At 53.5% G+C, this 27,747-nt stretch overlaps 5 protein-coding genes across 8 annotated transcripts in view; 1 reads left to right on the forward strand and 4 right to left on the reverse strand.

Moving 5' to 3' along the window:
- Positions 1–125: 125 nt before the first annotated feature.
- Positions 126–6,200, reverse strand: LOC117653820 (adiponectin receptor protein). Of its 4 annotated transcripts, XM_034399754.1 has the most exons (10): positions 6,046–6,200; positions 5,393–5,448; positions 5,007–5,276; positions 4,792–4,896; positions 4,436–4,703; positions 4,180–4,360; positions 3,901–4,088; positions 3,614–3,807; positions 3,366–3,526; positions 126–3,274 (listed from the first exon to the last, which is right to left on the reverse strand). In XM_034399754.1, exons 3-9 carry the CDS (start codon positions 5,274–5,276, stop codon positions 3,392–3,394), a joined length of 1,341 nt encoding a protein of 446 aa, XP_034255645.1. In that variant the 5' UTR covers positions 5,393–5,448; positions 6,046–6,200; the 3' UTR covers positions 126–3,274; positions 3,366–3,391. The 4 variants fall into 4 exon arrangements, with proteins under 4 accessions (XP_034255645.1, XP_034255650.1, XP_034255649.1 ...); XM_034399759.1 differs by lacking the exons at positions 126–3,274; positions 6,046–6,200 and adding an exon at positions 5,828–5,925 and having other exon boundaries at positions 3,385–3,526; XM_034399758.1 differs by lacking the exons at positions 126–3,274; positions 6,046–6,200 and adding an exon at positions 5,595–5,666 and having other exon boundaries at positions 3,385–3,526.
- Positions 6,201–11,433: 5,233 nt separating this feature from the next.
- Positions 11,434–13,150, reverse strand: LOC117653822. Its single transcript, XM_034399761.1, has one exon. The coding sequence runs from the start codon at positions 13,111–13,113 to the stop codon at positions 12,940–12,942; it is 174 nt and encodes a 57-aa protein (XP_034255652.1). The 5' UTR covers positions 13,114–13,150; the 3' UTR covers positions 11,434–12,939.
- On the reverse strand, positions 13,145–14,251 carry LOC117653821. The gene is made up of 3 exons (XM_034399760.1): positions 14,097–14,251; positions 13,429–13,677; positions 13,145–13,353 (listed from the first exon to the last, which is right to left on the reverse strand). Exons 2-3 carry the CDS (start codon positions 13,652–13,654, stop codon positions 13,172–13,174), a joined length of 408 nt encoding a protein of 135 aa, XP_034255651.1. The 5' UTR covers positions 13,655–13,677; positions 14,097–14,251; the 3' UTR covers positions 13,145–13,171.
- Positions 14,252–14,548: 297 nt separating this feature from the next.
- On the forward strand, positions 14,549–16,006 carry LOC117653589. The gene is made up of 5 exons (XM_034399378.1): positions 14,549–15,026; positions 15,189–15,321; positions 15,401–15,517; positions 15,592–15,730; positions 15,816–16,006. Exons 1-5 carry the CDS (start codon positions 14,694–14,696, stop codon positions 15,886–15,888), a joined length of 795 nt encoding a protein of 264 aa, XP_034255269.1. The 5' UTR covers positions 14,549–14,693; the 3' UTR covers positions 15,889–16,006.
- The window catches only part of LOC117653590, a 33,214-nt gene continuing 21,198 nt past the window's right edge, over positions 15,732–27,747 (reverse strand). Inside the window, exons 2-5 of the mRNA XM_034399379.1 lie at positions 24,711–24,844; positions 19,475–19,615; positions 17,437–17,586; positions 15,732–17,087 (exon numbers count right to left, since the gene is read on the reverse strand). Coding sequence (XP_034255270.1) covers positions 17,065–17,087; positions 17,437–17,586; positions 19,475–19,615; positions 24,711–24,843 — 447 coding nt within the window. The 5' untranslated portion in view covers position 24,844 and the 3' untranslated portion in view covers positions 15,732–17,064. The remainder of the gene's footprint in view (positions 17,088–17,436; positions 17,587–19,474; positions 19,616–24,710; positions 24,845–27,747) is intronic.

The following is a 27,747-nucleotide window of genomic DNA, read 5'->3' on the forward strand; positions in this document are numbered from 1 at the left end:
TGAAGTGTATCATGCTACGTCCGATTTCATCTGCCTCTGTTCTGTTCAATAAGGATGTTAAGTAGGTAAACAGTCATTGTCTGTGACTGGCTTAGGTGGTTCAGCACGAAAAGAAAACAGCAGAATAACAATGCACTAACGTTTTATTGATGTATCCACATAAGCGCTATCACAAAAAAAATCCACAAAGTTCCCAATAAGATTGACAAAATGAGAAGGAAAAATAATATATAATATCACTTGATGCACACCACAAAGCATGAATGTGCCAACAAAGCTGTACCTCAAGAAGACTGATGCCACTCAAATTATAATTGGACCCAAAATATAACATACTCATGCACACAATGGGGGAAAAACTGGTGCTCATTCGTTGAGCTTCATTATTTTGAACAATATTTCAGATACAGAGGAAATGCAGTCACATTATGAGGGCAAAAAACTGCCAGAGGTCCACTGCTAAGCATTTAGAATAATACTATAGCGTAGTTTGTAATTCAAGCTACATCAGTGCCACTGCATTATAATTTTTAACTATAAGATTGTGGATTAGAATGACACCATTCTCTTGTGTACATTAGTTGAACCTAGAAAGCTTCATAGCAACATTACAGTCACACTTGAGAAAAGACAGCAGATGTAACACAGAAGCTACCCTTCAGTAGAGTTGGTTCGTTGAGATTTATTCGAAGGGCACTTCCTTTTAAACTAAGCAAATAAAAATAGCAATGTTGACTAAAACCACCATTAGACACTAAAAGAACACCATAATTTAGTATAAAACAATAACCTAGGACACCATTTTCACAAGTGAACGTTTTAGGAAGGCTTTCATTTTACACGAAAAGAAACAGAAGAAGGTGTACTTTAATGCAAGTAGCAAAGCTGCAGTACATTTTCAAGTAACAATTGACAAACTGTTTTCATTTTTCAGCACATTCATTTCTTTGATTCAAATGGTAGAAAATGTTTGAATCTTTTAGAGGTAGTAATTTATTCCAATTTTCATTAACCTACACTTTACTTTAGCTGCCTCAGAACTGTTGGAGCTTTCCACCACCTTACAGTAATAAAGACCGAGATTATTTTTCAATAATATTTCTCCAATACTCAGTTTGATATGATTTAAAATAACATTTAATGCTTTGGCATAACAAAAAATTATTGAAGGCTTAAAATACATTCAGTATATCACAGAATTAAGTATAACTGTAATGAGGAAAACATTCACGTCTAATCAACAGTAGTACCAGTACATGACATCACATGCATATTATGTTGCAACCAAATCAAACCACTATACAAAAATCAGTTGACTATGCACATGACATTTTACCTTACAAATCAGTGGAATATATTTCGAATCTGCAAGTACTGCAAGCCTTCACGGACATGAAGACGCTCAGTCACACAATTAAGTTAAATTGTCTTTATCCAATAATTGATATTCCAAACGCATCAGTACCTTTTAACAATAAAACAAAGATTGACCCATTTCAACTACAATATACTCTATGCAGTCTAACTAGAAAAATTAACAGAAACAAGGCTTTCTACGTGAAACAATCTTCAGAGAAAATTTTGAAAACTATCGACTGAAGTAGGTTTGTAGTGCATTGGTTATAACAACATAACAATAAAAAATACTTCTTGCAAATGTACACATTAAAAAATTCCTACATCACACAGTATTATATAAAATTTACTCATAAAGTATAAAATATTTAGTGGCTTTCATTTTTTTTTTTTTTGCAAGATGTCAAACAGGAGCCGATTGTGAAGTCCAGTTTATTCTGGGAACAAAGTCGAGCTTCATCAATTCTTTTCCTTTTTACCCTGTGAGATTTTACCTCTTCCCCTCACCAGCAAGGAGAATGATTCAAAGGACTTGCGAAATAATTCTTACCAAGCTAAGTTTTGCAGCCTTCAGAACAGAACACCGCAATAAATTAGAATTTTGGGGTCAGGCACAGGGCACAATAAATATTTGCATGCATGAAGACTACTATTGGTGTTGCCTCAAGGACAATTTCTGTGCGAGTTCCTCTAAAACACTTAAAGCATAAAACTCGTTGAAATCGTAGTACCACACTCTTGACAGGCCATTGCATATTAACCGGGATACAATAAATTTTCTACAGCATATTTGAAGTATTATTGCAGAATCCAGTGCAAACTACATTGGTTCTTCAAGTGAGTTCTAAACCAGTTTCTACTGATCTGTCAAATTTAACAGGATGGGGATCAAGCAAAATTCACAACACACCTAGGCACTACTGCAAAAAGTTGACTTGACAACCATAACTAGAACAAATAAAGAAGGCATGAAATATTACATTTGGTAATTCTATCTGTTAGCCATTGATAATTAACTGTAACTTTCACCTGATATGAATGAACAAAGGAATACCAGTCTCACCGCTACTATAATGTGAGTGAATGTACACAAACAGTTGTTGGTTAGTAAATATTATAATTAGAATCAGTGTTAGTATCTTATATCAAATTAAAGTAAGGTTAGGATTTAAAATGATTATACAATAGACGATTAGTGGCCATCAACCTTAACAAAGTTGGTGCCTCCCTAATAAATATCTTCATTAGCATCATAAATCCAGCAACTGACAAAGTCTTCAAAACCAAATCTTTCATACTGCTATTGAAAAACACACTGTATTAAGGATAATTCTTTGAAGTTAGAGGTATATTATGGAGAGGTTGTTGGAAATCAACAAATGTAGTAGATTTGTTTGTCTCACTAAACCATGAGGCACTATTCTCTTTTTTCCGTATGTTTTGCCTTTTGGTCCCATGAAAGTACTGAACAGAATGGAGGAGGGGTGCAATAATTATTGCTGTAAGAACTGATTTTGGACAAGAAACAGGAGAAATTAATAATAGGGGCAAAAAGTGAATGAAGATTGTCGTATAGAACTGAGTATCACAATTTAATTATGCTCATTTGCGAAAGGATTGTGATGCTTCTATTTTGAAGAATGGGATCCATAACAGGATAATCCCACAGGCTTATTAAAAATCTTTCACAATACTAAATGGACTTTCAAGAGTCAAATCTAACACCCTCTCTTCACATACCAATTTGATGAAGATAGATTGTTTAACCATTTCCTCAGCAAATCAATATCAGCACCACTTCAATCAATTAATCAGTTCACATTTTTTCTATAAAATATAAATCTCATAATTCGGTGCATGTCTCATAATGAATTTCGATAAGTTTCCAGCAGTAAACGATATGGATTCTGTGAAGGCCCTACAATGACAAAAAGCAGAATTTGGTTATTTAAGTTCAAGAATGTTGGGATTCAAGGAAACTCTTAACAGGCAGCTTGTCAAATACTTACAGCTTAAAGGTTGGCCAAATCTAACATCAGAAAGCCATAGAGGGATTCTGTGCAGCACATTCTCCAATAGTCATGCGGTACATGGCCATTTCAGAGATACCATGGTAATGCACAAAGGCAGCTGCTATCACTAGGACGTGGAAGATTTGATGGCTCTGGAACTGTGTGGGAAGAAGAGAAGATGAGTTAGTCAGAGACAGTTCTTTAACTGTAAAGCAACATTTGTTGGAATTTTAAACTTCACTCACCCAAATATCACATTTTCCTGGGAAAAATCTTTCAGGAACCCGAAGTGCATAGAACATTGCACCCAGTATGTATAAACAACCCATAAGTATGAGCCATCCCAAAGAGGCTTGAGACAAAGCTTTGAACCAGCCCTCTGAAATGGCATAATGGAAAGCAGGGACAATTCCACTGAGACCAAAACCCATAAAAACACCTGGAACCAGAAAAATAATAATAGAATAAGAATTAAAATAATATATCTGTATTTGCATTAATAAAGCAACTCTAGCACCTAAAACAGCCATACCTGCTCGGACTGGTCTGTATTTAGGTTCTCCAAAACGATCCCACATTGATACAACAATTGATGAAATTCCAAGAACAATAACAACACTTAAATAAATGAGCTTTGCACTAAACTGGCAGTAAAAACTGTAGTACAGCCAAGGTACAAAAGAACCTATGATAAGCATTGCAATTCCACAGTAGTCCAGCCTGCAAAAAAGTTAACCCAGTCAGGTATTTTTGAAATTATACACTCAGAGAAAAATTGAATAAGACACAAATTATATAATATGACACTTACTTGCTGAATAATTTTCCTACAAGTTCTGAATGGCAATGAACAGTGTGGTAGGCAAAAGAGAGTCCTAAGCATATAATGGCTCCAGCAAAGAACACACCAAAAACAGCTTTATCCCAAGGAGGCAGCTCCATGGCAGGTGTTGACAAGAAATAGGCAGCAATGCCGATAAACATAACACAGCCTGACAGAAATGGAATCCAAAATTAGAGAAATAAGAACGATACAGCAGGGACAAGGAACAGAACAGAAGCCATACCTAGCAGATGGGTCCAAATATTGCCTGTTTCGGTGTGAACACGAAAGATGGATGAAAAGCAGGCTTTAAATGAGTTGAGAGGGGGACGATGGCCAGTCCTTAAGAAGTCATTATCCTGAAGCCACTTTGGGAGATGGTGGAAATGGCATACATTCCATGATGCCATAACTTTCCGTACAAATTCCTCTGCTTGCCCCACTGCATTATGAGCCAAGGCACCAAGGTCTATTTCATCCATGAGAACACCAGCCTTCAACACCTCAGCAATCTAGAAGCAGGATCATGTTAGCATGGTTGAGTGAAATTACTTGACAGAGTAGGTCAGCAAAAGAAAGGAGGAAGTTATGGACCCTCACCTCAGACTCAAGTAACCCCTGTTCAACGGGAGTACTGGGGAGTGGACATCCTACACCATCATCCTCTGAGGCCAGGTCAGATGCATCATCCTCATCAAGGAGATCCTAAAATGAGAAAATTTAATTAGACAGGATAAAAAATTGTAATAAACAACATGAGAATTAACCATATTCAGCAATTCACAAATATCATAATGTCACATATAGATACCCACCTTCACTTCATGCAGACCAGGAACATCAGAGCTGATAGACAGTGTATCCCAAGGAACACGGCGCCTAAGTCCTTCTGACGCCAGTTCTTCCTCCAAGGATTCAATAGCATCAGCGTAGTCAGTCATAGCTGGGCGACGCTTGGCAGACTTGGTAGTTTTGTCAGCAACTGCAGAAGCATCAACCAGAGATTCTTCTGCACTTTGTGTGAAGCCAAGGGGGGCGACGTTTGAACTGGCAGCTTTAGAAGTGGATGGCATGCACTCAGCCATCTGCAAAATAAAAATTAATTTGTTATTCACAGATAAAACTAAAAAAAACACAGTAGAATTTAAAACTTAAAGCAGGAGAGCGAAAGGCAATATTAGCTGGAGCTTGAAGTTTTTACCTTGAACTAATGGATTAGTAGTAGGTTATCACACCCACATACAGCTTCAGGTTAATCTAAAACAAAAGACATGAAAAAATTAAATGAATCACATGAAATCAAAACACTATCTTATTAATTTACCCCTAAAAAAATTGTAATCCCTAATGCGCAGCACAGCACAGACAGTACTGAAGGCTACGCAGCAACTCAGCACTGGTACCCTTGTGCGGCACGAGGTACAGGGACAAACCACAAGGGGTCATCCACTGGCCACGCCAGTGTCCAATCAAACAAGCGATAAGCTCGACACATCCAAGTAATAACGACGTAATGCGATCGTGCGACCAATAACCTTTGATCCCCTAGGAAGTACAGACCCGACCAAAGTTCGTTCGACTCCACGCTTTAGCGAGGCATTTAAAGCTCCTCAAAGAAACTTTCCAGTAACCTTACAAACATCGTGATAAACGGCGCCGTTAAATAGAGCCGGAGACGAATGAAAGCCAAATGTTGAACACACAAATGCGAATTTACGTCCTAGGCTAGGGACACGGAATTGTTTGAAAACAACCGCAGACAGCAGCAGAAGTCGCGGACTAGAAGGTTACATTGAAAGAAAAGTAGGGGATAAATTTGTGGATAACCACGACACATAAAATCAAACAACTTACATAAGCTTTACGGAGAATTTCACAGTTACGAAAGACTTTGAAACAGGTGCTCGGGAAGAGCAGCCATCTGATTTACTTCGTGTACAGACGATTTTCTGGGAGAACAAGGGAAGGGATAGAAAGGGCGGAAAAGAACTGTACCGCAAGGCTGTGCCCGACTCTTCCTGCTAAAATTTTAATTTTTAACAATGTGTGCTCTTTACCCGACCAAAGAAAGCTGGTCACTTTGGACCCTCCTTGAAAATGATCGTCATTGATTGCCGTCGGAGAGATTCATTTGTAACCGTTTGCTTCAAGCACGTCTCCACCGTCTCGCCGAACGGTTTGGCAGGTTGGACAAACTTTCACTTCCGTTTCGGTTTGGCGCGCTCCGCCGTGCCACTTCAAACGCGTGCCGTTGGCAGCGCGCTTTGAGCTTCCGTTCGTTCTCGTTCTGTGTGCGTTGCGGCGCGCACTTAGAGGTGTGCCATGGAGGTTGGGGCAGGGGAAAAGAAATGTATTCAGTTAATTCATTATTTAATTTATTCTACGTTTTTTACAACCTCCTGTCATAGAAAAGTAAATTCTGCTTGGCACGCGCGCTCTTTCGGAACAGTTTTACAGTTTTGACCAGATTAGAACATTTACAGTCTTCTTTCAAAAACCATGGAAAAATAAATAACGAGTTTCAAAGAAATAATTGAAATGAGAAAAGTTCCAGAGAGACTGAGAGAAAGAGACACAGAGAGAGAACGGAATATTATTCTCAACGGGTTGCGCCACATTCTGTTTCCGCTCGGGATTCGCCCACATGGTGTAACACAAAAGTCAATGTAATTCAAAGAGATATGTGGCAACTTTTTTGAAAGCAAGTAGTGGGCCCATGCCCATGCTCGTAAGTGGGTAGATGTCAGTTCCACACATCAAGAAGGAGATTTGACCTAATTTTCACACGTTCCTCTTTCAGAAACTGATTGTCAAAAGTTGTTGCACAGACACTGCAGGTCCTTGTACAGGCACCGAGTACGGTCGAATCGGTGGTTCCTTGACCACAGAATCGAGGAAAAAATTCGACGCTCGTCACCAACGGCGTCGTTTCGACGAACAGGTTCCGACCCGGGCAGATAAAAGACTTCCGACTTTCATTATTTTCCAAGCTGCCGGTCAACTTTCTTCCCCTGAGCAGGGAAAGGGACGGGGCTGGGACAAAGTCGATAGACGTCGTTTTGACTGGCGGCCCCCGCGTGGGCCTCGTGGACTGCGTGGACTAGGTGGGCTCTGAGGCCGGCGGCGCCAAGGGGGGCGGCCGCCCGTCAGCGGCCTGCGGCTTGTCGAGGGACTTGGCGAGCGCAGAGCTCCTTCTCGCCGATGCGCCGCCGAGGCCCCCCAGGCCCCCGAGGGGCTCGGTGAGGACGCGGGCGAGGTGCACCAGCCTGCACAGCCAGCTGGAGCCGCAGGTGGAGGCGGGCGCGTCCCAGGACCGGCGCAGCACGGCGAGCAGCGCGTCGAGCGGCGACAGCCCCTTGGGCTTGGCCAGCCCCGTCTGCCGCCGCACCTGCCGCCCCTCCGCGCCGACGCCAAGGTCGCCGTCGGCCTGCCCCTCGGCGCCCTTCTCCCTCTCCGTCGCCGAGGCCAGGCCGCTGCTGTCCTCCGCCGTCGGGGCGCTGCCGTTGGGTGCGGTGCCGTTTCCCTGCAACATCGAAAAGGGAGGTTTTGGATTCGGCTTGGATTTCTTTGCCGCGGGGCGACAGAGACGGCACTCACGAAGGCGCTGGCGGTGGCGTCGATGCGGCTGGCGAGGGCGTTGGCCCAGGCGTGCTGCTCGTCGTCGCGGTGGTCGTCGCGCCGCTGGTGGCGGTCGGCGGACAGCGGCCCCAGGCCCACCCCGGCGCTCGCGCCGACGCCCAGCCCCAGCCCGTAGTGCTTGTACAGCAGCAGGTACAGGGTCTGGATGATGAAGGCCAGGAACGCCAGGCCGGCCAGGATGGTCAGCGGGTCCAGGCCGATGGGGCTGTGGTGCCAAAAAGCAGTTAGTCCATGTTGGTTGTCCCGTCGGTCAACAACGTGCTGCGCGAGGCGAGGTGTTCTACTCACAAGTACGAGCCGCCGTAGCCCACCTCGTGGCCGTAGTAGCCCCTGCGCGAGGCCGGCGGCCGCGCCAGCATGTCCGTGCCGTCCACGGCCTCGCGCAGCGACAGCGGGTCGTCCGCCAGGGCCCCCAAGTCGTCCGAGCGCGGGGACGCGTACGGGTAGGGGGGCCCCGGGGCGAAGGGCGGCGGCAGCACGGGGGCGAGGGGCAGGCCCCGCAGGGGGCTCAGGGGCCGCTGGGCGGCGTAGGCCTGCATCCGGCCGCGCGCCCCCCGGTACGCCTCGTCCTGGAAGTGGTACCCCTCGGGGACGGGCGGCGACTCCGAGCAGGGCGTCTCCAGGGTGCTCCTCGTGGAGCTCAGCGGCGTGGTCCCCGTCGCCGCCCCTGCGCTGGCGGCGGTGCGGGGCGCGGCCCTGGGGTCCGGGCTCGGGTACGGGGTGGGGCTGGCGGCGCGGTCGCGGTCGCGGAAGTCACCCAAACTGCCAGAGTCCAGGAACAGGCCGGGGGCTGAATGGGCGGGCTGGAGGCGTTGCTGCGCTGACGAGGCTCCAGCCTGCAGCAGCACGGCCAGCGGCAGCAGCAGCAGCAGTGGCGGTCCAGGCATCCTCCAGACGGGCAGGCCACGCAGCCAGCCACACGCTGCACAAAGGAATGCAATGCGTTACTTTACCGCAGGGGAGCTCGTCACTGTCGGAACCGACGAGGCGGGACGGCGGGCGCGTCGCCGCAAGGAATCCGAAGGAACCAGACGAGCGATTCAACGCTCTGTCTCTCTCGCACCCGTACGCAGAGCCCCAGGCGTGCGACAGAGTCAGGGCGACGAGACGAGTCCTCCGAATCGCTCGGCAGGATTCAGCCTGTGGACGAGAGGGTGGGCCACCCGCTGCTCTGCGGAGCGCGACGGCCGCACGGTTGCCTACCCGGCGGGCGCTCGCAGCACCCAGCTCTACACCCAGCCACCATGAACTCGTTTCACAGTACTCGACACCGATTCCGGCAGTTTTCGCGATTCGGTTTGACTGGCTTGGCTGCCTTGTGACAAACTGTAACGCTTTTCCCGGAGCACCGCGAAAGCGAAGACAACGGGCTTGGCACGCAGATCGCCCTTCCATCCTTGGCCTGCCTCGGCCTGCCTTGGCCTTTCCCGGTCGTTTTTGCCGTGTTTTGGCAAAACTCCCCCGGAAACTGGGTGACCTAGTAACGTACGGGACCCAGCGGGGGGAACGCGAGCGTGACGGGGAGGGCGTGGCGGGGTGGGGGAGGGGGAGGGGGATCCCTCTGCCATGCCCACTGCCATGCCCACTGCCATGCCCCAGCTTCTCCGCCGCGCCATGAGCCGCGATGGGCGATCCGGATTACGCCGTTTAGCCGAATGGACGAGCAGCGGACACACGACACAGAGGGAGGGGAGGGAGTCATTTGTTCACTCCATCCTTTCTCTAGTTCTTCGGGCTTCGGGTGCAATCGGAGCCAACGGGGTCGGCCCGAAGCCCGAAGGGAGGACGTCGCCGAGTTTAGCACTTCGAGTCCATCACCGAGGCACAGCGGCGTGCTATAGGCGGACACCAGCACAACGCTGCAGACTGCAAGGCACACTTGGCACTGGGGACCCCTCCGTCGGGGCGGCGAGGCTGAAGGCGAGGCGTTCGACGCCGAGGTGTCCGCCCTGGCCTGGGCCCTGGCCGTCGACGTCCCGGCGGACTTGCCTTGGCACTGTGGGCCCCGCCGCTTCTGGCTCATGGTGCTGCTGGGTGTCCTGGGTGTCCTGGGTGTCCTGGCGACGCACTGGTCCACTAGTCCGCACACATGACTCTAGCCTCTCCGCGGGGAGGGCGGGCTGCGCGAGGGCTGCGCGAGGCCGGTGCGACGCGACGCGGTGCAGGCCGGTGCAGGGCGGACGGACGACGGACTCCAAGTGAGTCACCGAGATGTCACCGAGACTCCAACAAAGGCTGGCCCGCACGGGCCCCACGCTATATACTATACAAACCGCGGCCCGCGGCTGCCTGGCCGGCGAGGGGGGCGGGGAGGGGGGTGAAAGGGAGGAGGACGGCGGCGGGGCAGGTGGATGATTCGGCCCACTTGCGGGTCGGCTACTCAGTCCGGCCGGGACGCGCGCACACACACACACACACACACACACACACACACGCGCGCGGGTACGCACGCGGCCGCGTCAGGCTCCGCTGCCCCCCGTGCCCTTATCCGCGAGCATGGACCATGGCGACGATCCTGCCCCGCCCCTCCCCGGCGGATCGGCAGGCCGCAGCGCCCGCCGCAATCGGAGGCACGCCGACACCGTCACCGAGGCCGTGGAGTGGAGGGTGCAGCAGCTGCAGCTCGTCGAGTGCAGGGCGTGAAGACCAGCGGCAAAGGCAGAGTGTCACCCGCCAGTGAGAAAAGTTTACTGTCTTGAATCTGGATCCGCAGCCTAAACATAAATTTTGAAAAATTTGTTGGCGGTTTTTTTTGTCGTTGGCGCGTTTTGTGTTCTACTGGGGTAGTTTTCGCTGCTGCAGTCGCTTGCTGCACTCGGCGTCGCGTCGCGTGCAGTGTCCGGCCTGCCAGCGACGCCAGAGCGACGCGAGAGTGCGCAGGGCAGGCAAAGCAGGCACGGCAGGCAACGCGTGCCGGCAAATCGGCGAGGAAAGGCGACGCCATAAAGCGAGGCGGAGCGCAGCAGACTGATTCCGCTCGGCGTCTAGTCGCGCTGTCTCTCTCGCACCCGCCATGGAACGCCCCATGAGTGCGAGCGAGACAGAGAGGCCGAAAGCCAAGTTCGGAATCGCTCTGCAGGCGCGTGCTCGTGGCGACGTGACGCGCGGTGCCGTCGGCGTGCCGAGGACCTGGACGCTGGACGAACGATGGACCCCGCGACCGCGACACCGCGAGCCGCCTTGCCTTGCCTTGCCACGGCTCGTTTGACTGTTGGCGCACCGCGGGGCTAGAAAGCAGCACTGCCACTGACTCAAATAATGGGCAGTGTGAGTGATTTTACCCGTCGGTTGAGCTATACGTTTTGCCAATTTACAGGATTTTTTTCTTTTATTTTCCAGGTACAATCCGAGTTTGTGTGAGTAAGTTTGGCTCCGCGGACAGTTAAGTCCACCGCCCCCGCAATGCGCAGAAGTTGCGGCCTTCCCTACGGTACGCGGAGGTGGATAATGACAGTGCCTATTGGTCCATTTCTTTGTGCCTAAATTTTTAATGACCTTTTTAAAAGTTTTCAAACATTTATGAGGCAAGTTGAAAAAAGTGTCTGCCAACTCAAAACAAGGTAACCGATGTGAAAGGGTAATTAAAAAACAACACACACGACATATTTTTCTAAAAATTTGCCATTTCTTTTTATTACATAAAAATTACTGTGTCAAATTGATATGAAAGATTCTGGGGATGGTTTACAAAACTCTGAGATACAAAATGTGTCAGAAATCTGTGCCCAAATTTTTATGAGTAATCAAATGAAGGCACTTTTTCAGTCTATCAAGAATTGTTCAAAAAATCATGAATCCAGGGTTTTAGTCATACACGACAATGGAAGATGTCCAAACTTCTCTATCATGAGAAAGTATTGACAACAGTCAAAATATGCTCTCTAATCTAATTAAAATTTATATTTGTCAAAGGACGGAAAATGAGATTCTAGGCTAAAACATAATTTGAAAACTTAATGGTTAGATATAAATTCATTCAATGGAACATGCCCATCATTACCCTATCAATACTGGTGCCACCACAAATCTTGGTGCCTAAATTTATGGGTGACAAAGTATGATTAAGTTTGTAAAAAATATTTGTTTATAAAAAACCAAACAAAGAGAAAAAAAGCAAAAGCTGAACGACAAATATTACCTAAGGTAAACATTATGTTAATATGATACCAGCACTCTTAAATAGCTCGACACAATTAACCTTTCAGTACAATTCTTCACATTAAAAAATGTGCATGTATTTACATAAAATATATGGCAAACCTATGCACACAAATAAAAGGGTATGAAGTGAAAGAGCATTGGTCACATGCCTCAAGGTAATGCTACCCATAGCAGTATCATTATGGCCTTAAACAAAAGGAGCCCAATGAGATCTTAAAAGAAACAATGTTCTAAATATGAAACAGAATGAAATGCAAGTCAAGGGAGTCAAGGGTGAAAAATCTTAAGATGAGCAGCATCAAGGGTACAAATACAGTATCAAAATAGAGTACAATAAAACATACCGTAAGTACTATCTTTTACAGAAAAGGAGTAAAGGGTACAGTATTAAGTAGATAAGTGTCTACACTTTCTTAGTAGCCCAGGACGGAATAATGGTAACAATTCTAATACAGAAACAGTTCAGTAAAGTAGTATTAACAAAAGTTAAAATTGAACACATTCACATACTTAATTTTGCCTCAAAATATCAGAGGCAATCTCACAAACTCGAAAGAAACATTCTTCCATCAGAATATATGTTGCTAGATAAAACTATACATTACATGCATATAAAACTGCAAAACTAACAAGCATCCCATTTTTTATTAAAGAGAATTTAAAAAAAAGGACTGCAGTCCTAGAACTAGAACTTTGAAGCGCACTCCCTTCCTGAACAGCAATATGTTTACAGTTAATGAAAAAAATGTATAAGGCACAGATGTGAAAATTGAAGCAGCTCTAGATGATTATGATTGGTGTAGTGGCATCTTAATTACAGACCAAGTGTGGTTCCTACAACTAGATTGATGGGCTATAACTTTTCCACAAAAGTAATTAAGGCAAAAGTTATTGAGCCTCGATGTCAGCCAGTCTGCTAGTACTCCCTCTAGCAGACTGGTCCGAATGTCAGGCGTAAGATACCTTTTGCTCATAAGTTTTGTCTTCCCAATCATATTCTGGAGGCTTAGCAGTGTGGCGTAGTTTGCACCACTTTGACCCAAAACGTAACATCAACATTATCAATACTGCCATGAAGAGAACCAAGATGGCTAAAGCTGGATAAAACACGTGGAAAACCATTTTTACTTTTTTCTCACAAAAAAGGAGAGTGAAATGTCTATAAATGAAAAACAAAGGGTTAAATGTCACTTTCCCTCTTCTGCAGTTCAAGATAAACTGTAGGCAATCGCTCTTCGTAGATTGGTTCAAATGGCTCTACAGGCTCAACAACAGGAAGCCAGCTCTTGTCCAACTCTGTGTAGTCCAGAGGAGGCTGCAAGTGAGGAGTTTTCGACCAGATAGGAAGGATCCAGCGATTTCCTAAGGGCAGAGAAAGTCATTAGTAAAAGAGAAATCATTATTACTAAACATTGGAGTTGAGTGAGAAAAATGTACCTGTGTTAGAATCAGTCCAGTAGTCCTTGTGCTTAGAGCAGCAGCAGAAGAAGACGTTCAAAGCGATCAGAGCAATTCCAATCACAGTGCAAATTCCAATAGCAGTGTAGAAAGGGGAAAAGTCACCGGGCTCGTGCTTGGTAAAGAAAGGATTCTTCAAGTAATCGTTCCTGTCTTCGAAAATAGATGGGTTTCTAAAATCGTCTTGGTTTCCGTAATAAGACATGATCTACCAGCTCACAGCATATTCTGAAAGCAAAAGAACGAAAAATTAGTTCCATCTCACAAAATTATTGACTCATTTCCTACAGAAACAATTGAAAGAGATACTGTCTCAACTTTCGATTCAACTAGGCACAACAGTAAAAGGTAGAATAATTGGAAATTTCCTACAAGTAAACTGCTGAGAGCAGAGCACCTATCAGACCAGCAAGAGATAGAAGATTCCGTTAGGAAAGAGAGATCGGTCCAAAGAGCGTATGTTATGCTTATCTAATAGAAAAACAGGAATCTCTGGCCAAATCACAAACAGATTCGAGCTAAACGGGTACATCATGACATGGGTATGGGTGTGGCACGGAGGACATCACTCGGGATGAACTAACAGGTGTTTTGCCGACGCGAGCAATGCAAATCAAATCTCAAGACAAAACCAAAAGCACACAAACCTTCCCGGCCCGAGCAAAAATTGAGGAGAAATTCAATTGATGATTAGAAAGTTTTGCCGCTAACAGTCAAGGTACCCTTCTAACCAAGCCGCTTCACACCCGCCAAGCCCAAGCCACATAGCTACCTCATAAAAATAAACAAGGAATGGACAACAACAACAAGACGAGGTGGCGGGGGGAGGGGAGGGGGGTGAGTGGTGGGGGGAAACAACTGCCTGGCGCTGGCGGCAGACCACGTGACTTCGTTCCCGCCAAACGCGAAAGAGCTCCGCGGAGTAGATGCAAGTTTTTGAAGGGGGCCGGGGTAGATTGAGAAAACGGAGGGGGGGGGGATATGATTGTTGATAAATCGAAGAAGTCGCCACTAACGGCTGAACAAGTTCCTCGTTCCCACTCAATGGATCATTGCCCTCGTCGGGTCATTCCTCTGACCAGCCCGGCCGCCCGGCCGAGCTCTCGCTCCGTCTTTCTCCCTCTCTCCGTCCCACTCCCTCGTGTGGTGTGGTCAGGTGGTCAGTCAGTCAGTGCCAGTGCCAGTCTTACCAGTGGCTGCAGTGAGCAGTGCCGGTGCCCGTTGCCCCGTCGAACTCGGTCGCGATGAACCACAACAACAAGAGGAAGGTGGACGTCAACGACAACCTGGACAGCTTCTCGGTTCCCCGGGTCCCTCCCCCGGCTCTGAGGAACACGAATGTCAACTCGCGCCGCATGTCCTTGGCGGCCGGCACGCTGCCTGGCCACTCGGCCCCGGTGTTTGCCATGCCGGCGATCCCCACGGTCTCCGCCGTCGGCTCCTCTTCCTCGGCCAGCCGCAGGCACGCCGAGGAGCAGCAGGAGCAGCTGGACTCCGTCTTCAACAGCTACATCACCACCTTGGCCTCAAAGCGCAGGGTGGAGATGAGCGCCGTCAACAGTCGCCGTGACATTGCCGTGAGTGCGCGCTGCGGCCCTGCGGAGTGGTGGCGTGTTTGTTTTCGTCCCCCCCCCCAATCCCCTTCTGGCACTTCCCTCCGGTGGTTTCTCGTTCCGGTATTATGGCGGTTTCGTCCCTGCTGGGAGTTGCCTCTGCACCGGTCCGTTTTTATTTTTCAGGAGCAGTTATCAATTCTCCTGCAGGAAAGTGTCAGGATAAAAATTCAGAAAGAAAAGGAACACACGAAACTGGATGAGCTTCACTTTTTGCTGCTTTCTTGCCATATGGCATGTAGTTTCCCACGCTTATTAGGTACTTGCCTATTTATTACAATTCCATGTGTGATAAGCTGGTTTCATTTACCCAAATGTATCAAATTGTTTTCCTTTAGATGAAACTATTATGAGGCAATGTGTTCCACTGCAAGCAATATCAGCATGTGCTCAGAGCCGAATGAATTCTCTAAGATGTACACAGGTTAAGCCCATTAAAGATATGCAGAAATTTGGTAAGGCCCACACAAAAATGAAGTTACGATCTATGGATCTTTTTGATGAGTAAAGCTTTGTTTTCTGTCATTAGATAAAGTTGGAGAGAGTCTAAATGAACTCGGAGAGACTTTCTGCATTCCTTCAGAAATCATAGATAATTGTGTCAACACTGCAGGGTGTCTTCGTGATCTGGAGGAATCAATAAATGTTGTGGAAGAAGAAAACAAAAGGTTTGTTGAGACATTCAGAATTTCATATTCTATTTTATTTCTTAAAGAATTACTTGGTACACTGCTTGATTGTTCTTTGTTACAGTCTGGACCAGTTAAAGGACACCAACCACTGTCTCCTCGCTCAGAACTTTTCAAGTACTATGAAACTGTCATAAATGTTATTGTATTTTATAATTTTTTTCCTATTGTTTACTGATGTTTTCAATTTATGGGGAAGGTAGTTAAAATTTTTTGATACTTTTTTAAGGAATAAATATGGTTTGCAGTTGAATACTCGGTTTTTGTTTTATACAACGTATTGAACTTAAATCAGTCAGATAACATTACACTGTTACAAATTCTAGAAAATGGAATGACATTCTAGCTAATTTATATCTGTAACCTAAAATGATTCGGTTGGATGAGAGATGCAACTTGATGAACTGATATGAGAGAAACATCTACTGCGATGCGAGCAGAAAGCAAATGCAAATTTAAACCAGTAAGGGGCTGCTTACATGTGCTTTGGATGTTGCACAAAAATGCACAACAGAGTGTGTGTGGGGGGATAATGGTGTCATTCCATGTTGCAAATGCATGTACTTGTAAAATACAAGAAATCTCAAAAACAACATTTTTTTTTCAAAAGCGGCATGTGAGATGGCTCGCTTGACCTGGAAAATGCAGCTTCAGTAATTCAAAAGACAATCTATGTAACATGAATGCAAACTAAGTTTAACATCACTATATCCCCTACAGTAATATGTTTGAGATTCTGAACTTGGATAAATTCTAAAGTGGGGACAAATACTTTGAACGGTTATTACATATTTATGTCTAGATGATTATGTAAATGCATTGATTCTAATGAGAACACTGCTGATTAATATGAATGTTGACTATCAACCATTACGTTTGCAGTCTTGTTAAGTAAAAAAGGCAAACGTTTAAATAATTAGTTTTAAACCAAATGAACACTTTCATATAAGTAACTGAAGAAAGGAGAGGAGCAAAATAAATGAGGGTTCTCTAACATCTATTTGACACAACGACTTTGCAAGAGATTCTACAATTGTTGAGTATTGTGCAATGCCATAGACAAAATTACAGAATACAGTATCTTAAAGCTATGAAGTCTAAAGTTCTTAAATTTCAAACAAGTATTCAAGAAACACTATGTATTGACTGGAGAAATGAATTTAGGAAAAGTAAAAACCCCAAAAATTCCAGTATAGCAGTAAAGACATTTACGATTGATAAATAAAAATAAATATGGAGAACATGATGGGAGAGTTCAGCTAGCGAGATGAATGATGCTGCTCAAGTTGCTGGACGCTGCGGCTGCTGGAAGTTTACTGCTTGTTGCGACGGGTGCCTGAAAGCAAAACAAAACCATCATCTCAAGGACTTGACCACTCAATTTTATGAAGCGACCGGCATCTCCAGAAGAGAAACATTTCCGACGCTCTCCGACGGATGGACCGAGAGGAGCGCCGCGAGAGTAGGCAACCCAACTGCCTTGGACTCCCCCCGTGCGGCTTGGGTCGCCTACCTCCGCGGCGCCGACCGACATGACGTGTCTAGTGTCGAGCCGGCAACCGCTGACTGATTCAGAGAGTCGTTTTCGTCGCCCTGTCTCTCTCACACTCGTAGGTGCGAAAGAGACAGAGCGCCGAAAACGACTCTCTGAATGAGTCTGCTGCGGCAAGTGGCCGGCAACTCACCTTTGGCCTTCTTCTGGCCCTTGGGTTTGCACCGCTTGGTGATCTGGCGGGCCTGCTCGCAGGACGGGTCCGAGTTGGGCCGCAGTGCGTCCGTGCGCGCCATGCGCCCGCTCGTGCACTCGCCCCAGGGTCCCTTGTCATAGCGGCAGGCTGCAACACCACACGCAACGTGCAACGTAGAGCCACTTGACTTGCAGTGCAACGCAGAGCGACCAGTGCAGCGCCGCCAATGCAACATGCCAAGGCAGACGAGCGCTCCGACTCACGGGCCTTGCCTCGGACCTGGAACAAGAGGCAGGCTGGGGCAGAAACGCGCCTTTCTGCGTCTGGCCAGTCAGCTCGCTCGGGAAAACGACAGTGTTTCTGGGACCGACTCCGCGCATGCCCAAGTTATGCAATGCACGCCGGACTGCCAATAACACACGAGACTGCACAACGGGCCAAGAGTCCTCCACGGGTGCATGGACATCAAAAGAAGCCAGCAAGCTCGCGACGACGCCAGCAAGGACTTGTCGATACGGCATGCTCCGTGCGCCCTTCCGGGGCTCGACGGCCCCTGGTGGCCCCTTGGTGGCCGCTGGTCCCCCCCTCCCCCCTCCCCCCTCCCAGCGACCCGCGTCTTGTCTTGGCGCCCTAATAGGGAAGCGCTCCATTTTCTCATTGACGGCCGCGGACTCAAGACGAGACACAGCGGCTGAGGCTGGTCGGCCAGCAGGCTGACTCCGAACAGCGCTTTCGTCGCTCTGTCTCTCTCGCACTCACGGGGCGTGCCGGGCGTGCTGGAATCCGGGATGGCCGAGCAGTGTGCTGGCCGACCCCGATCAGAGCCACGCTGTGGCGGGGACATGAACTTGAGGCCGGGCTGACTGGGCCCCAGTGACCGCCATGGCCACCGTGTTCCTCGTTGCGACGCGTTGTGCGTACAGCCCGCGCGCTGCTGCAGCAACGCCACCAGCCTGGCGCACTAGTAGACCGCGGCCAGGTCGAGGCCCCCCTGCCCCTCTTGGTCTTCCCCGTCCTGCCCTCTCGCGGGTGGCGCGGCGACGCGTGAGGAGTGACTCGCGGTGCGCTCTGTTGAATGGCATGGTGCCCTTTGGAGCGCCATCTGGCTCTGGCGAGGCTCCGGCCCTGCTCTGGGCGACACACGACCTGCTCCAGGCTGGTCCAGGCCCTTCGGCCGCGGGCCCTTCGGTTTGGGCCTCGTTTGGCACTCCCGTCACGTCGCCCCGCCCCGCCCCGCCCCGCCCCGCCCCGCCCCGCCTCGCGAAGGGCCGAGGATTGAATCTGTGACGACCCGCCCGGCCACGCCCCGCCCCGCCCCGCTCGGACTTTTTGCCTACCGCCGGCGCGGTCTTTCACTGACTTCGGCCGGCCAGGGCGTTGCACCTTTCAACGGAGCTGCCCAAACTGCCCCCCTCCCCACTCCATCCCTTTCACCACATGGCTCGTCCCGTTAGTTTGAGATTGATGCACTGAGAGAAACGTTTAGGTCCCGCAACTGAATATCCACCTTTCCATTTCGAAAGAAATCTTCGAAAGTATCCATTGGTGGGGTCACACGTTCGGTTCAAGTGCCATTTAGCGACTCTGGAGTTCAAAACGCGTCTAGAGTTATGGCGCCTCCACCGTTCTTCTGGCCCACGCGGACCTCGGCGTGGACGGCATGCTGCCTGCATGCAGGGGGACGGCGCCGCGACGAGCGAGGCGACGAGCCACTCGAGAATCGTGGTAGTCAGCGCGCTGCGGGGGAATAAAAAGGGGTGGCCGCGCCGCAGCGCCGCAGTCCGAGCAGCGCTTCTTCCATCTGTCTCTCTCGCACCCCTGGAGTGGCGACAGACACAGCGGCGAGGACGAAACCACTGTTCGGAGTCAGCTAGCAGCCACACTGCCAACGTGCACGGCGAGCATGGAGATCGCCAGTCCGGGGCAGTCCGGGGCACCCGTTGCAGCATTCAGAGCACCCTCCCCTGCCCCTCCCCTGAATGGTGGCGTGGAGAGTCTGGGCGACGTCGCGTGGCCGAGGCCGCTGGACGCTCACCCTTCTTGCACTTCTTCTGGATGGTCTTGGTCTGTTCGCAGGTGGCCGCGTCGCCCTTCTTGAGCGTCAGCGTCCTGGTGCGGGTGTTGGACTTGGTGTCGCACTCGGACCACGCGCCCTTGGCGTAGCGGCAGGGGTCGTCTGCAACAGCACCGCACGGTGGCGTCAGACAACAAACACAAGTACAAATTCAAGAATGGCAATGACGTCACTGAAACACTGAGGAGTCCCTAGATCCCTCAACCAGCACTGCGGCGTGGCACGCGGCACAGGACGTGACTCGGCACTCGCATGTTTTTCGCGGTGCAGTAGCGCACGACGCAAACAGCATACGGCATGGCGCACCTCCCCGAGTCCAGAGAGAGGGGGGGGGGCTAAGCTAGCAGTTTTGGCTTGTTGGTTTTTCAACCGGAGCGGTTCACCCTGCCCGGTCCCTCCGCAGCCCGACGTCGGAAAAGCGGAAAACTGCGGGGGGCAAACAGGCAGCGTGCGGGCACGGGCCCGGGGACGGGCACGGGGACCGAGGCGGGACGGAACTTTGCCGCTGAGTCGTAAACGGGGTACGCGCGGCGCCACGGCCAGGGCACGGCCAGGGTGCCACCTTCCAAATTCCTGCTGACTGCAGCCGCTCCGGCGCCAGTCAGCACACCGCTGGAGCCCGGGGGCGTTCGCACGAGAAAGGTGAAGCTGTCTGACCCTCCCTCCCGGACCTCCCGGAGAACTTCCCCGAGCAGGAGCCAGGCAGGAGCCCCCGAAGGCACGAGGGCCCGCGGCCCGAAGGGAAAGGCGGGGTGACAGGGATTATGTGTCGCGGGCGAGGCGGAGCGGCGTGGCGGCACAGCGGCAGAGCCAAAGTTAAGGCGGATTGAAGGAACTCGACGGGAAGGCGCGAGGCGGGCGCGAGGCTGGCGCGAGCCGCGAGGATGAGACGCCAGTGAAATAAGACCGAAGCTGCGAGGCACCTCGTCCACCGCGTCACTGCCAAACGCGTTTCCCAAGTCGGAGGTGGGGCGGCCGAACCGCGGAACCGGGAAGCACTAGCGGCCCCGTCCCGTGCCCGTCCCGCCCCGCGTTGGAGTCGCGCTGTCCCTCTCTGTGCGGGTGCGCCGTTTTCGGGAGGGCGAGGCTTCGAGCGGCCTTCGGGGAGGGGTGAAGCTGTGGGGCGATCTTCGGAGCGAAAACGGAGTGCAAAATACGCCACCTGTCCTCCGAGACCCTCCCGCCCTCCACAGTACAGTGGCAAGCGGGGCAAGCTCAGGCCCTTCATCATGCGGTGCACGATCGCACCGCCAGACCGGCATCGCGCACTCAACAGCAGCACAGCAGTGGAGCGGCATTCCGCTGGCTATCGCCATGCCAGTATCGCCCGCCACACTCGCAGACCAACCGCACCCCGCCCCGCCCCGCCTCGCCAAGGGGACAGTGTGACAAAGGGGAGCAGTGCAGAGCTAGGCACTGCGAGGCACTGCGAGCCACTGCCATGCCATGCCAGTGCCAGTGGCTGTGCACGGTGCGGTACGTGGAGCGGTACGCACTGATGGCATGAAATGTGCTCCTCCAGCAGTGACGCCGCACGTCGCACGGCCGCATCCCATATGCAGGGAGGGTCCATTCAGACCGCAAAGGGGAGGCTGTGGCGGGGCGGGGCGGGGCGGGGCGTGCGATAGGGGCAGCGTGCAGCCCGTCTGACAATCTTCATTACGCGCTTCCAGGCCGCGGCGTGTGCGCTGTACTGCCCAAGCTGCGCCAACCCTCTTCTTCGGCGTGGCGTGGCGTGGCGGGGCATGAATTTTCATGAGAGGCATGCTGCCGCCGCCCCGAGACCTGCCTATCCCGCACTAATTGTATTACATAGACGAATCATTTCCGCCCCGCAGCGCCGCGGCTGTCGCGCCGTCGTCGTCGCAGTGCTGCTCTGCTGCTGACCATACGGGCAGCGCGACGGTCACTTCAAAGTCGGCTGGAATGAGCGAGCGAGCGAGACAGCGCCAGTGTTCAAACACACAAAGTAAAGTCCGCCTGGAACAGCCGGGACGGTGCCTCCATCTGGCGGTTCCTGCTGCGCCACCACGGGGCCGAGCCTCGGCCTCGGCCTCTGCCCCGGGGCGGTGGAGGGCGACCGTCGTGCCGTCGTCCTGGAGCTGCCCCGGGCGCGACGACCCGCACACTCCACGCCGTGCTCCAGCGCCGTGCTCCAGCGCCGTGCTCCAGCGCCGTGCTCCAGCGCCGTGCTCCAGCGCCGTGCTCCAGCGCCGTGCTCCAGCGCCGTGCTCCACGCCGTGCTCCAGCGCCGTGCTCCAGCGCCGTGCTCCAGCCTGGGGCTCGCTGGGGCTGCAGCACGCCCCGCAGTGCCTGCGCCTGCCTGCGCCTGGCTGGGCCGGGAAGGCAGGACCAGGGCTGCAGACCTCCCCGCCCCGCCCTGCCCCGCCGGTGGCTGTCTAGTGCCGCATGCTCTAAGCTGGTAATAATCGCATTAGCCGCACCTCCTCTCCTCGCAGCCCCCCGCGACCCCGCCGCACTGAGTCGCACCTGGCTCGGCCTGCACACTGATTCCGTCGCTCTGTCTCCCTCGCACTCGCAGAGCGTCCTGTACATTCGCGAGAGAGACAGAGCGACGAAAGCGACTCTCGGAACCAGTCTGCGGGGAGCCCTGGCCTTCCCTGCCCTGGCGCCCTGGCCCTGGGTTGCGGAGGGACCGGGGACCGCTGCTGGAAGAGTAAGTTGGGCTGGCGATTTGTCCCGACCCGACCCCGCCGGGCCCCGGCCCCGGGCTCCAGGACAGAGGTGCACGTCCTGGACGTCCTGGCTAGAGCACCTGGAACGTCGCTCAGAACTTTGCGGCGGGATGCCTTGGGCTGCCTGGCCAGGGCCTGGCCGCGCGCCGCGCCCCGATAAGGTCGCCCACCCCGCTCAGTCCACCGGTAAAACATTCACGGCACGACGAAGTGGCGACCAAGGGGAACAACGCCGAGACAGTCTCGACACGTGACTGCTGCCGGCCAGCACTCAGTTCCGCCACACTATTGCCGGGGGTGAACGCAGGGCGAACGAAGAAATTGCGCCGCGCTCGCGGGATGCTGCGGACTGCTCTCGCTTCCTCTCGCACCCCTATAGAGCGCCCCGTGAGTGCGAGAGCGACGAGGCACTGCTCGGAGTCAGACTTGAGGCGATTGGCACCGCTACAAAAGAGCTTTGACATTCTCGGGGCAGCGGGGCGGGGTAAGCCGACTGCAGGGTAATGGCAGTGCTGCGACGCGGCCGCAATCAGTGCAGGCTTTCGGCCCAGAGGGGGGAGGGGGGGGGGGCGGCCAATCTACTGCGGTGATAGGGACTTGATCTGGTGGAGTGCCGCGCCATGGCGGGGCGGACAGCGCTGGAATGTGAAGCAGTGAGGCAGTGCGGGCGGCGCGCCGCGGCGGGTACGAACTCAACTGCTTTTGCCGGCCGTCAGGCCGTCACCGAGGCACTAGAGGCGACCCTCTTACGCCCCGCCCCGCCCAAAGGGTGCCCTTCGCTCGTCACGCCTAGAAGCCGTCGAGCACTGCGAACTCCGGCCTGGACTCGGCGCAGGGCCGGGCTACACTTTCTCAGCAGGCTGATTCCGAACGGGACAGCACTTCGTCGCTCTGCCCTTCTCGCACTCCGAGGCCTTTCCCTCAGGCTGAGAGAGACACAGGGCGACGACACGCCGCTGTGCGGAATCGGTCCGCCTCCGGGCGGGGGTGGGGAAGCGGCCTAGGCCTCGGCCTAGGCGGCGCCGAGATTAATTTATTCGCGTAAGTTTCTCATAAGTTACTCTCGCTGCCGAGCATAATGAGGAGCGCATGGTGGGTAAGAGGCGTCGCGCGCGCGCGCTGGCTGGAGGAGTGCTGAAGGAGTGCCTGCACGCTCGGAAAACAGAAATCAAAGTCTTGTCGTGACGCTACTCCGGCAGAGAGTTTTTGCAGCGTCGGGACGGGACGGACAGTTGACGGAAAGTATATCCGGCCCGGGGCTGCCGGGGCTGCCGGGGCTGCTGGGCTGGGCGGAGGTGGAACAGTAGCAGCACCCCCACGCCCCCACGCCCCCACGCCCCCACGCCCCCACGTTTGCCCGAGTTGGAGCGCAGCGCTCGGCCGAGCCGCGGCCGAGCCGGACGCTGCCGTCCCAGTCGGAAGCAATAGGGAGAAGGGATCGCAGAAATTAGTTCCGGTCCGTCCACCAGGCCGCGCCGCTGCCGCTCCCACTGCGCCCCGAGTACACACAACACTCCAGTAGACTCCAGCAGACTCCAGCGAGCGAGCCGCTGCGCTCCGGCCCGGCCGATCCCGGCCCTGTGTTTGGACGTGGGAATGGACCAACACGACCAACACTCACTCAGGGATGCTTCCGTTGTCAACAACATCAGGGCCGGCAGGGCCCGTCCACGGTCGGCCCATCCCAGAGGCCGGCCGGAGAGCACCGAACTTTAATTAAACCGATTCAAACGCTGGAGGAGGAGAAGTGGGCCTGGACGGGCGACGACCGACGACGCCGACGCGACGGCTTGACCAGCCGGAGGAGGCCGAGCGGAGCGAAAAGTGTGGGAGCGCGCGTCGTCTTTTGGGGGCGTGCTGGGGCGGCGGGGGCTCCACGTCCAGCGACTAAAACAACAGACTGGCAGGACGAGCTGGCAGAGAGGCAAGGGGAGCGCCGAGAGAGGGAAGGGACCTTCTTTGCCAACTTCAACAACAACGACGACAACAACAGCAACAACAACAGGCAGGGCCGAAGCGACCGGCCGAACAACCGAGCGGCCCGACGAACCCTGCCGCGCCACGCCGCGCCACCTTGCCGGTCCACTACTTTGCGGGATGAGGCGAGGCGTCATTTCCTTTCTTTCTCTTTCTCAGCTGGAAAACGAGAACGAGAACGAGATCAAAGACAGTGACAGAGAGAGTCCGGATTAAAACGGATTACGCGTCCCTTTGCCCCGCTTTGCCGGCCACGCCACCGTGGCCCCCGCGGCCCCCGCGGCCCCGTTTCGGATTTATTGAAGCCCTCGACTGCGAGAAAAGGCGCAGGGAAGGGGGTGGGGGTGGGGGGTGAATGATTGGGGAATCCCCTGCGGCTTGTGTTGGCAATCCAGCGCCGGGCATAATGAAGCGGTGACCAGGACCGCCAGGACACAGAGCCTTTCGGCCTTTGGCGGGGGAAGGGGAGGGGTGATGGATGCGAGACGACGACGAGGGCGTTGATGGTGTTGATGGCCACTCACTGCGAGTCTTGGCGCCGCGCTCGCTGCGGATCAGCACCTCGCCGTCGTCCTCCTCCCAGACTTCACCGTCGGCGGCCGCCACGGCCAGGAAGAGCAGCGCGCCCACCGCCACCACGGACAGGCCCCACTTCATCCTGGAAACAGACAAAGCACGATTACATTTCGGAAAACACGGCAAGTTTGGCGCGCGCCGCGCGGGGCTGGCGCAGGGGTAGCAGGATGAGGACGCCGCCGTCGCGGTTGCTTTGGCCTCGTAAAGCGGCGCGAGGTTCGTGTTGGTGGTGGTCGTCGTGGTCGTCGTGGTGGCGGTGTTGAGGCTGTTGTGCGGCCGCCCTTGCTGCGCCCGCCCTGGCTCCGGCCGACACGAACGACACCGCGGAGGTTGTTATACGACTCGCCGTTTTATGGAAGGTGCCTTGTTCTCCTTCCCCAGCGGTTCCTGTGCCTTGCCCCGCCTTGCCCCGTTCCTCCACAATCTGCGGCGGGGCCGCGGTCATATTTGCGCTCGACCGGAGTGCCGGAGTCCAGGACGGAGACCCACCCGCCGCCTCCCTGTTCGGCCATACCGCGCATATTTCGGATTGGCCCGCCAAGTTTGCGATGGCCGGAGTTTGCCAGGATTTATAGATGTTTAAGGAGGCGAGGCGGTGTCCACGGCGCGCGCTCCGCGTTCCGACCCGACCCGCTCCGGGTCCTCCGGCCGGCTTAACCGCCGCGGACCTGGCGGCCAACTGGAGCGCCCTCCGGCTTTGCGAACAACGCCCGTCGAGGCGCCGAGGAGGCTGGGACAACTTTTGATGCGCGCGCCTCCCTGCCTCTGCGCCCGGGTTTTTCTTTTTCTCCGTTCGATAGTATCGAAGTGATTCGCCGAGTCATTCTGCATCGGGGCGGCCAGAGAGGGCTGCGCCTCGTCCGACAGGGAGGAGGAGAGGACGGCGCCTGCCTCCGCATTTGCCTTCGCCCGCCGACTGACAAGTTGCAAATGGGCTCAAGTTTGCCAGCACCACAGTACACCACGGCACGCCGCGCGCCGCGGGGGGCGCGGAGCGGAGCGGAGTGGCCGGGGTGGAGTGAAGCCCACCGGGGCGCTGCTGCCTTGCCGCGGCACACCAGATTCCGAGAGTCGCTTTCGTCGCTCTGTCTCTCTCACACCTACAGGGTACGCCCCATCAGTGCGAGAGAGGCAAAGTGGCGAAAACGACTCTCGGGACGGCAGGACAGAACGAGGCGGCGACCAGAAGGAGTGAACAAAGCTCGTTTGTACCCAAGGCAAGGGGACGTGCTGATCCTTCTTGTCCGTCTAAACTACTCGAGCCCACAAGCGCGCCAAACTTCGAGGGGCTGTCAGCCGCCAGTCCGGCCACAACAACGCACTGCGCAGCACCGCGCAGCACCGCGCTGGCGAATGAAATGGGATGGAGTTCCCACTGCACTCTTGGCCGAGGGCTGCCATGCCATGGCGCTAGCCGCCCCTCCTGTCTGCCTGCCTGCCTGCCTGCCAGCCAGTCCGGTACAACAACAATGGCCGGGGGATGGCCACTCGACGCGACAATGCGCATCGCCGATCCACCATCGATCTACGCGCGAGGGCCGCGAGGCTGTAGCTGCACAGTGGGCCAGAAGACCGGTGGAGGCGGCCAAAACTCTAGACGTGTTTTGAGCTCCAGAGTCGCTGAATGGGGCTCGAACCGAACGTGTGACCCGACCAATGGGTTCCTCGTTCGGAGAGCAATCCATTGGTGGGGTCACACAGTCGGTTCGAGCCCCATTTAGCGACTCTGGAGCTCAAAACGCGTCTAGAGTTTCGGCCGCATCCACCGGTCTTCTGGCCCACCCCACTGTGAGCTGTAGCCGGCGGGCAGTCCACGCGACCAGCACGCCACTCCAGCCTCCCCGTCCGGCCGCGCCTTTGTCCACCGCTCTCGAACACACAACCCCTCCACGGCAGGCCGACTCCGAACGCCGTCGTTCTGTCTCTCTCGCACTCGCACTCCGCGGGCCGCCCCGTCGAGCTGCAAGAGAGACGGGGAGACGAAACACAGTTCGGTATAGCTCTGCTGCTGCCCAACCTTTGGACACATCAAAGAAGCAGAAAACTCACAAAAAAAATTAAACTTATTTGTTTTAACTTGAGTGAACTTTTAAAGAAGTAAACCCTGAAGTACAATTTTTACCCCCAGTACTTTCGCCGTGGCCCTGCGCCTTGCAGCTTCGGCAAACCCGAACTACATCCATCGCGGAGGCGTCGGGCCCGCAACCACCGCCCCGCAATTAACACGTCCAAACCCCCTCCTCCCCCACCCCCTTCCCCCGACTGGGCCATTCCTCTCCGTCAACGCATTGGCGTGCCGCGGCGGGCCTCGCCCAGCCCGACGGAAACGAGGGGAGGAAAAATCTCGGCAGTGCGCTGCGCGGCCCGGGCGGCCCGGGCGGCCCGGCTTCCCAGACTCGGGAAAATAAATTCCAGCCAGTAAAGCGAACCGGACCGGCGCAGTCCAGACCGGTGGCGTGAGCAGCCCGGCAGCGTGAGCGTGGCCGAGGGAAGAACGACGGAGCGGCGGAGCGGCGCGCCAGAGTGATGGAGTCCAGGGGCCAGTGGCCGCGCACGGCCCGGCTGGCCTGGCCGCCCTCGGCCATGGGGGAGCAGGAGGGAGCGAGACGGAGAGCGTCATTAAGCTGATGGACAGGTGTTTCTGGGGTGCGACGTGACGCCTCCAGTGGATCCTCTGCTGCTCCGCGCCCTCTGCCCCCACCCCAGTGCCGCGCCGCCGCGCCTCAGCTCCACGACGAACGCGATCAAGCTATTACTGCCCCCCCCCCGGCCCCCGTGCCGTGCCGTGCCGTGCCACCCCTGGCCTGGCTGGGAAGGGAAGAGCCTCCGCGATGCGATGCAGGCATAAGCCTCGCCCCGCCGCCCCAGGCCCAGCTGGAGCTCCTCGCGGTCTTGCACGATTCACTCCATTCTCTTTGGCGACAACTTGGGGGAGGCTTAACTGCCCTCGTTTGTGCAATCAAGCCCCTAATCCCTAACCCGGCG

The sequence above is a fragment of the Thrips palmi genome, unplaced genomic scaffold (assembly GCF_012932325.1).
Source record: "Thrips palmi isolate BJ-2018 unplaced genomic scaffold, TpBJ-2018v1 HiC_scaffold_8, whole genome shotgun sequence".
NCBI lineage: Eukaryota > Metazoa > Arthropoda > Insecta > Thysanoptera > Thripidae > Thrips > Thrips palmi.

Excerpts from the sequence above, each read along its gene's own strand:
- LOC117653821 (XM_034399760.1), bottom strand. The coding sequence starts at position 13,654 with ATGTCTTATTACGGAAACCAAGACGATTTTAGAAACCCATCTATTTTC. Across the intron at positions 13,354-13,428 it reads CTGGACTGATTCTAACACAG|GAAATCGCTGGATCCTTCCT; the intron begins GTACATTTTTCT and ends CTCTGCCCTTAG.
- LOC117653820 (XM_034399754.1), bottom strand. The coding sequence starts at position 5,276 with ATGGCTGAGTGCATGCCATCCACTTCTAAAGCTGCCAGTTCAAACGTC. Across the intron at positions 4,361-4,435 it reads TATTTGGACCCATCTGCTAG|GCTGTGTTATGTTTATCGGC; the intron begins GTATGGCTTCTG and ends CATTTCTGTCAG. Across the intron at positions 3,808-3,900 it reads ATACAGACCAGTCCGAGCAG|GTGTTTTTATGGGTTTTGGT; the intron begins GTATGGCTGTTT and ends TTCTGGTTCCAG.
- LOC117653589 (XM_034399378.1), top strand. The coding sequence starts at position 14,694 with ATGAACCACAACAACAAGAGGAAGGTGGACGTCAACGACAACCTGGAC. Across the intron at positions 15,027-15,188 it reads ACAGTCGCCGTGACATTGCC|GAGCAGTTATCAATTCTCCT; the intron begins GTGAGTGCGCGC and ends TTTATTTTTCAG. Across the intron at positions 15,518-15,591 it reads TAAAGATATGCAGAAATTTG|ATAAAGTTGGAGAGAGTCTA; the intron begins GTAAGGCCCACA and ends TTCTGTCATTAG.
- LOC117653822 (XM_034399761.1), bottom strand. The coding sequence starts at position 13,113 with ATGGTTTTCCACGTGTTTTATCCAGCTTTAGCCATCTTGGTTCTCTTC.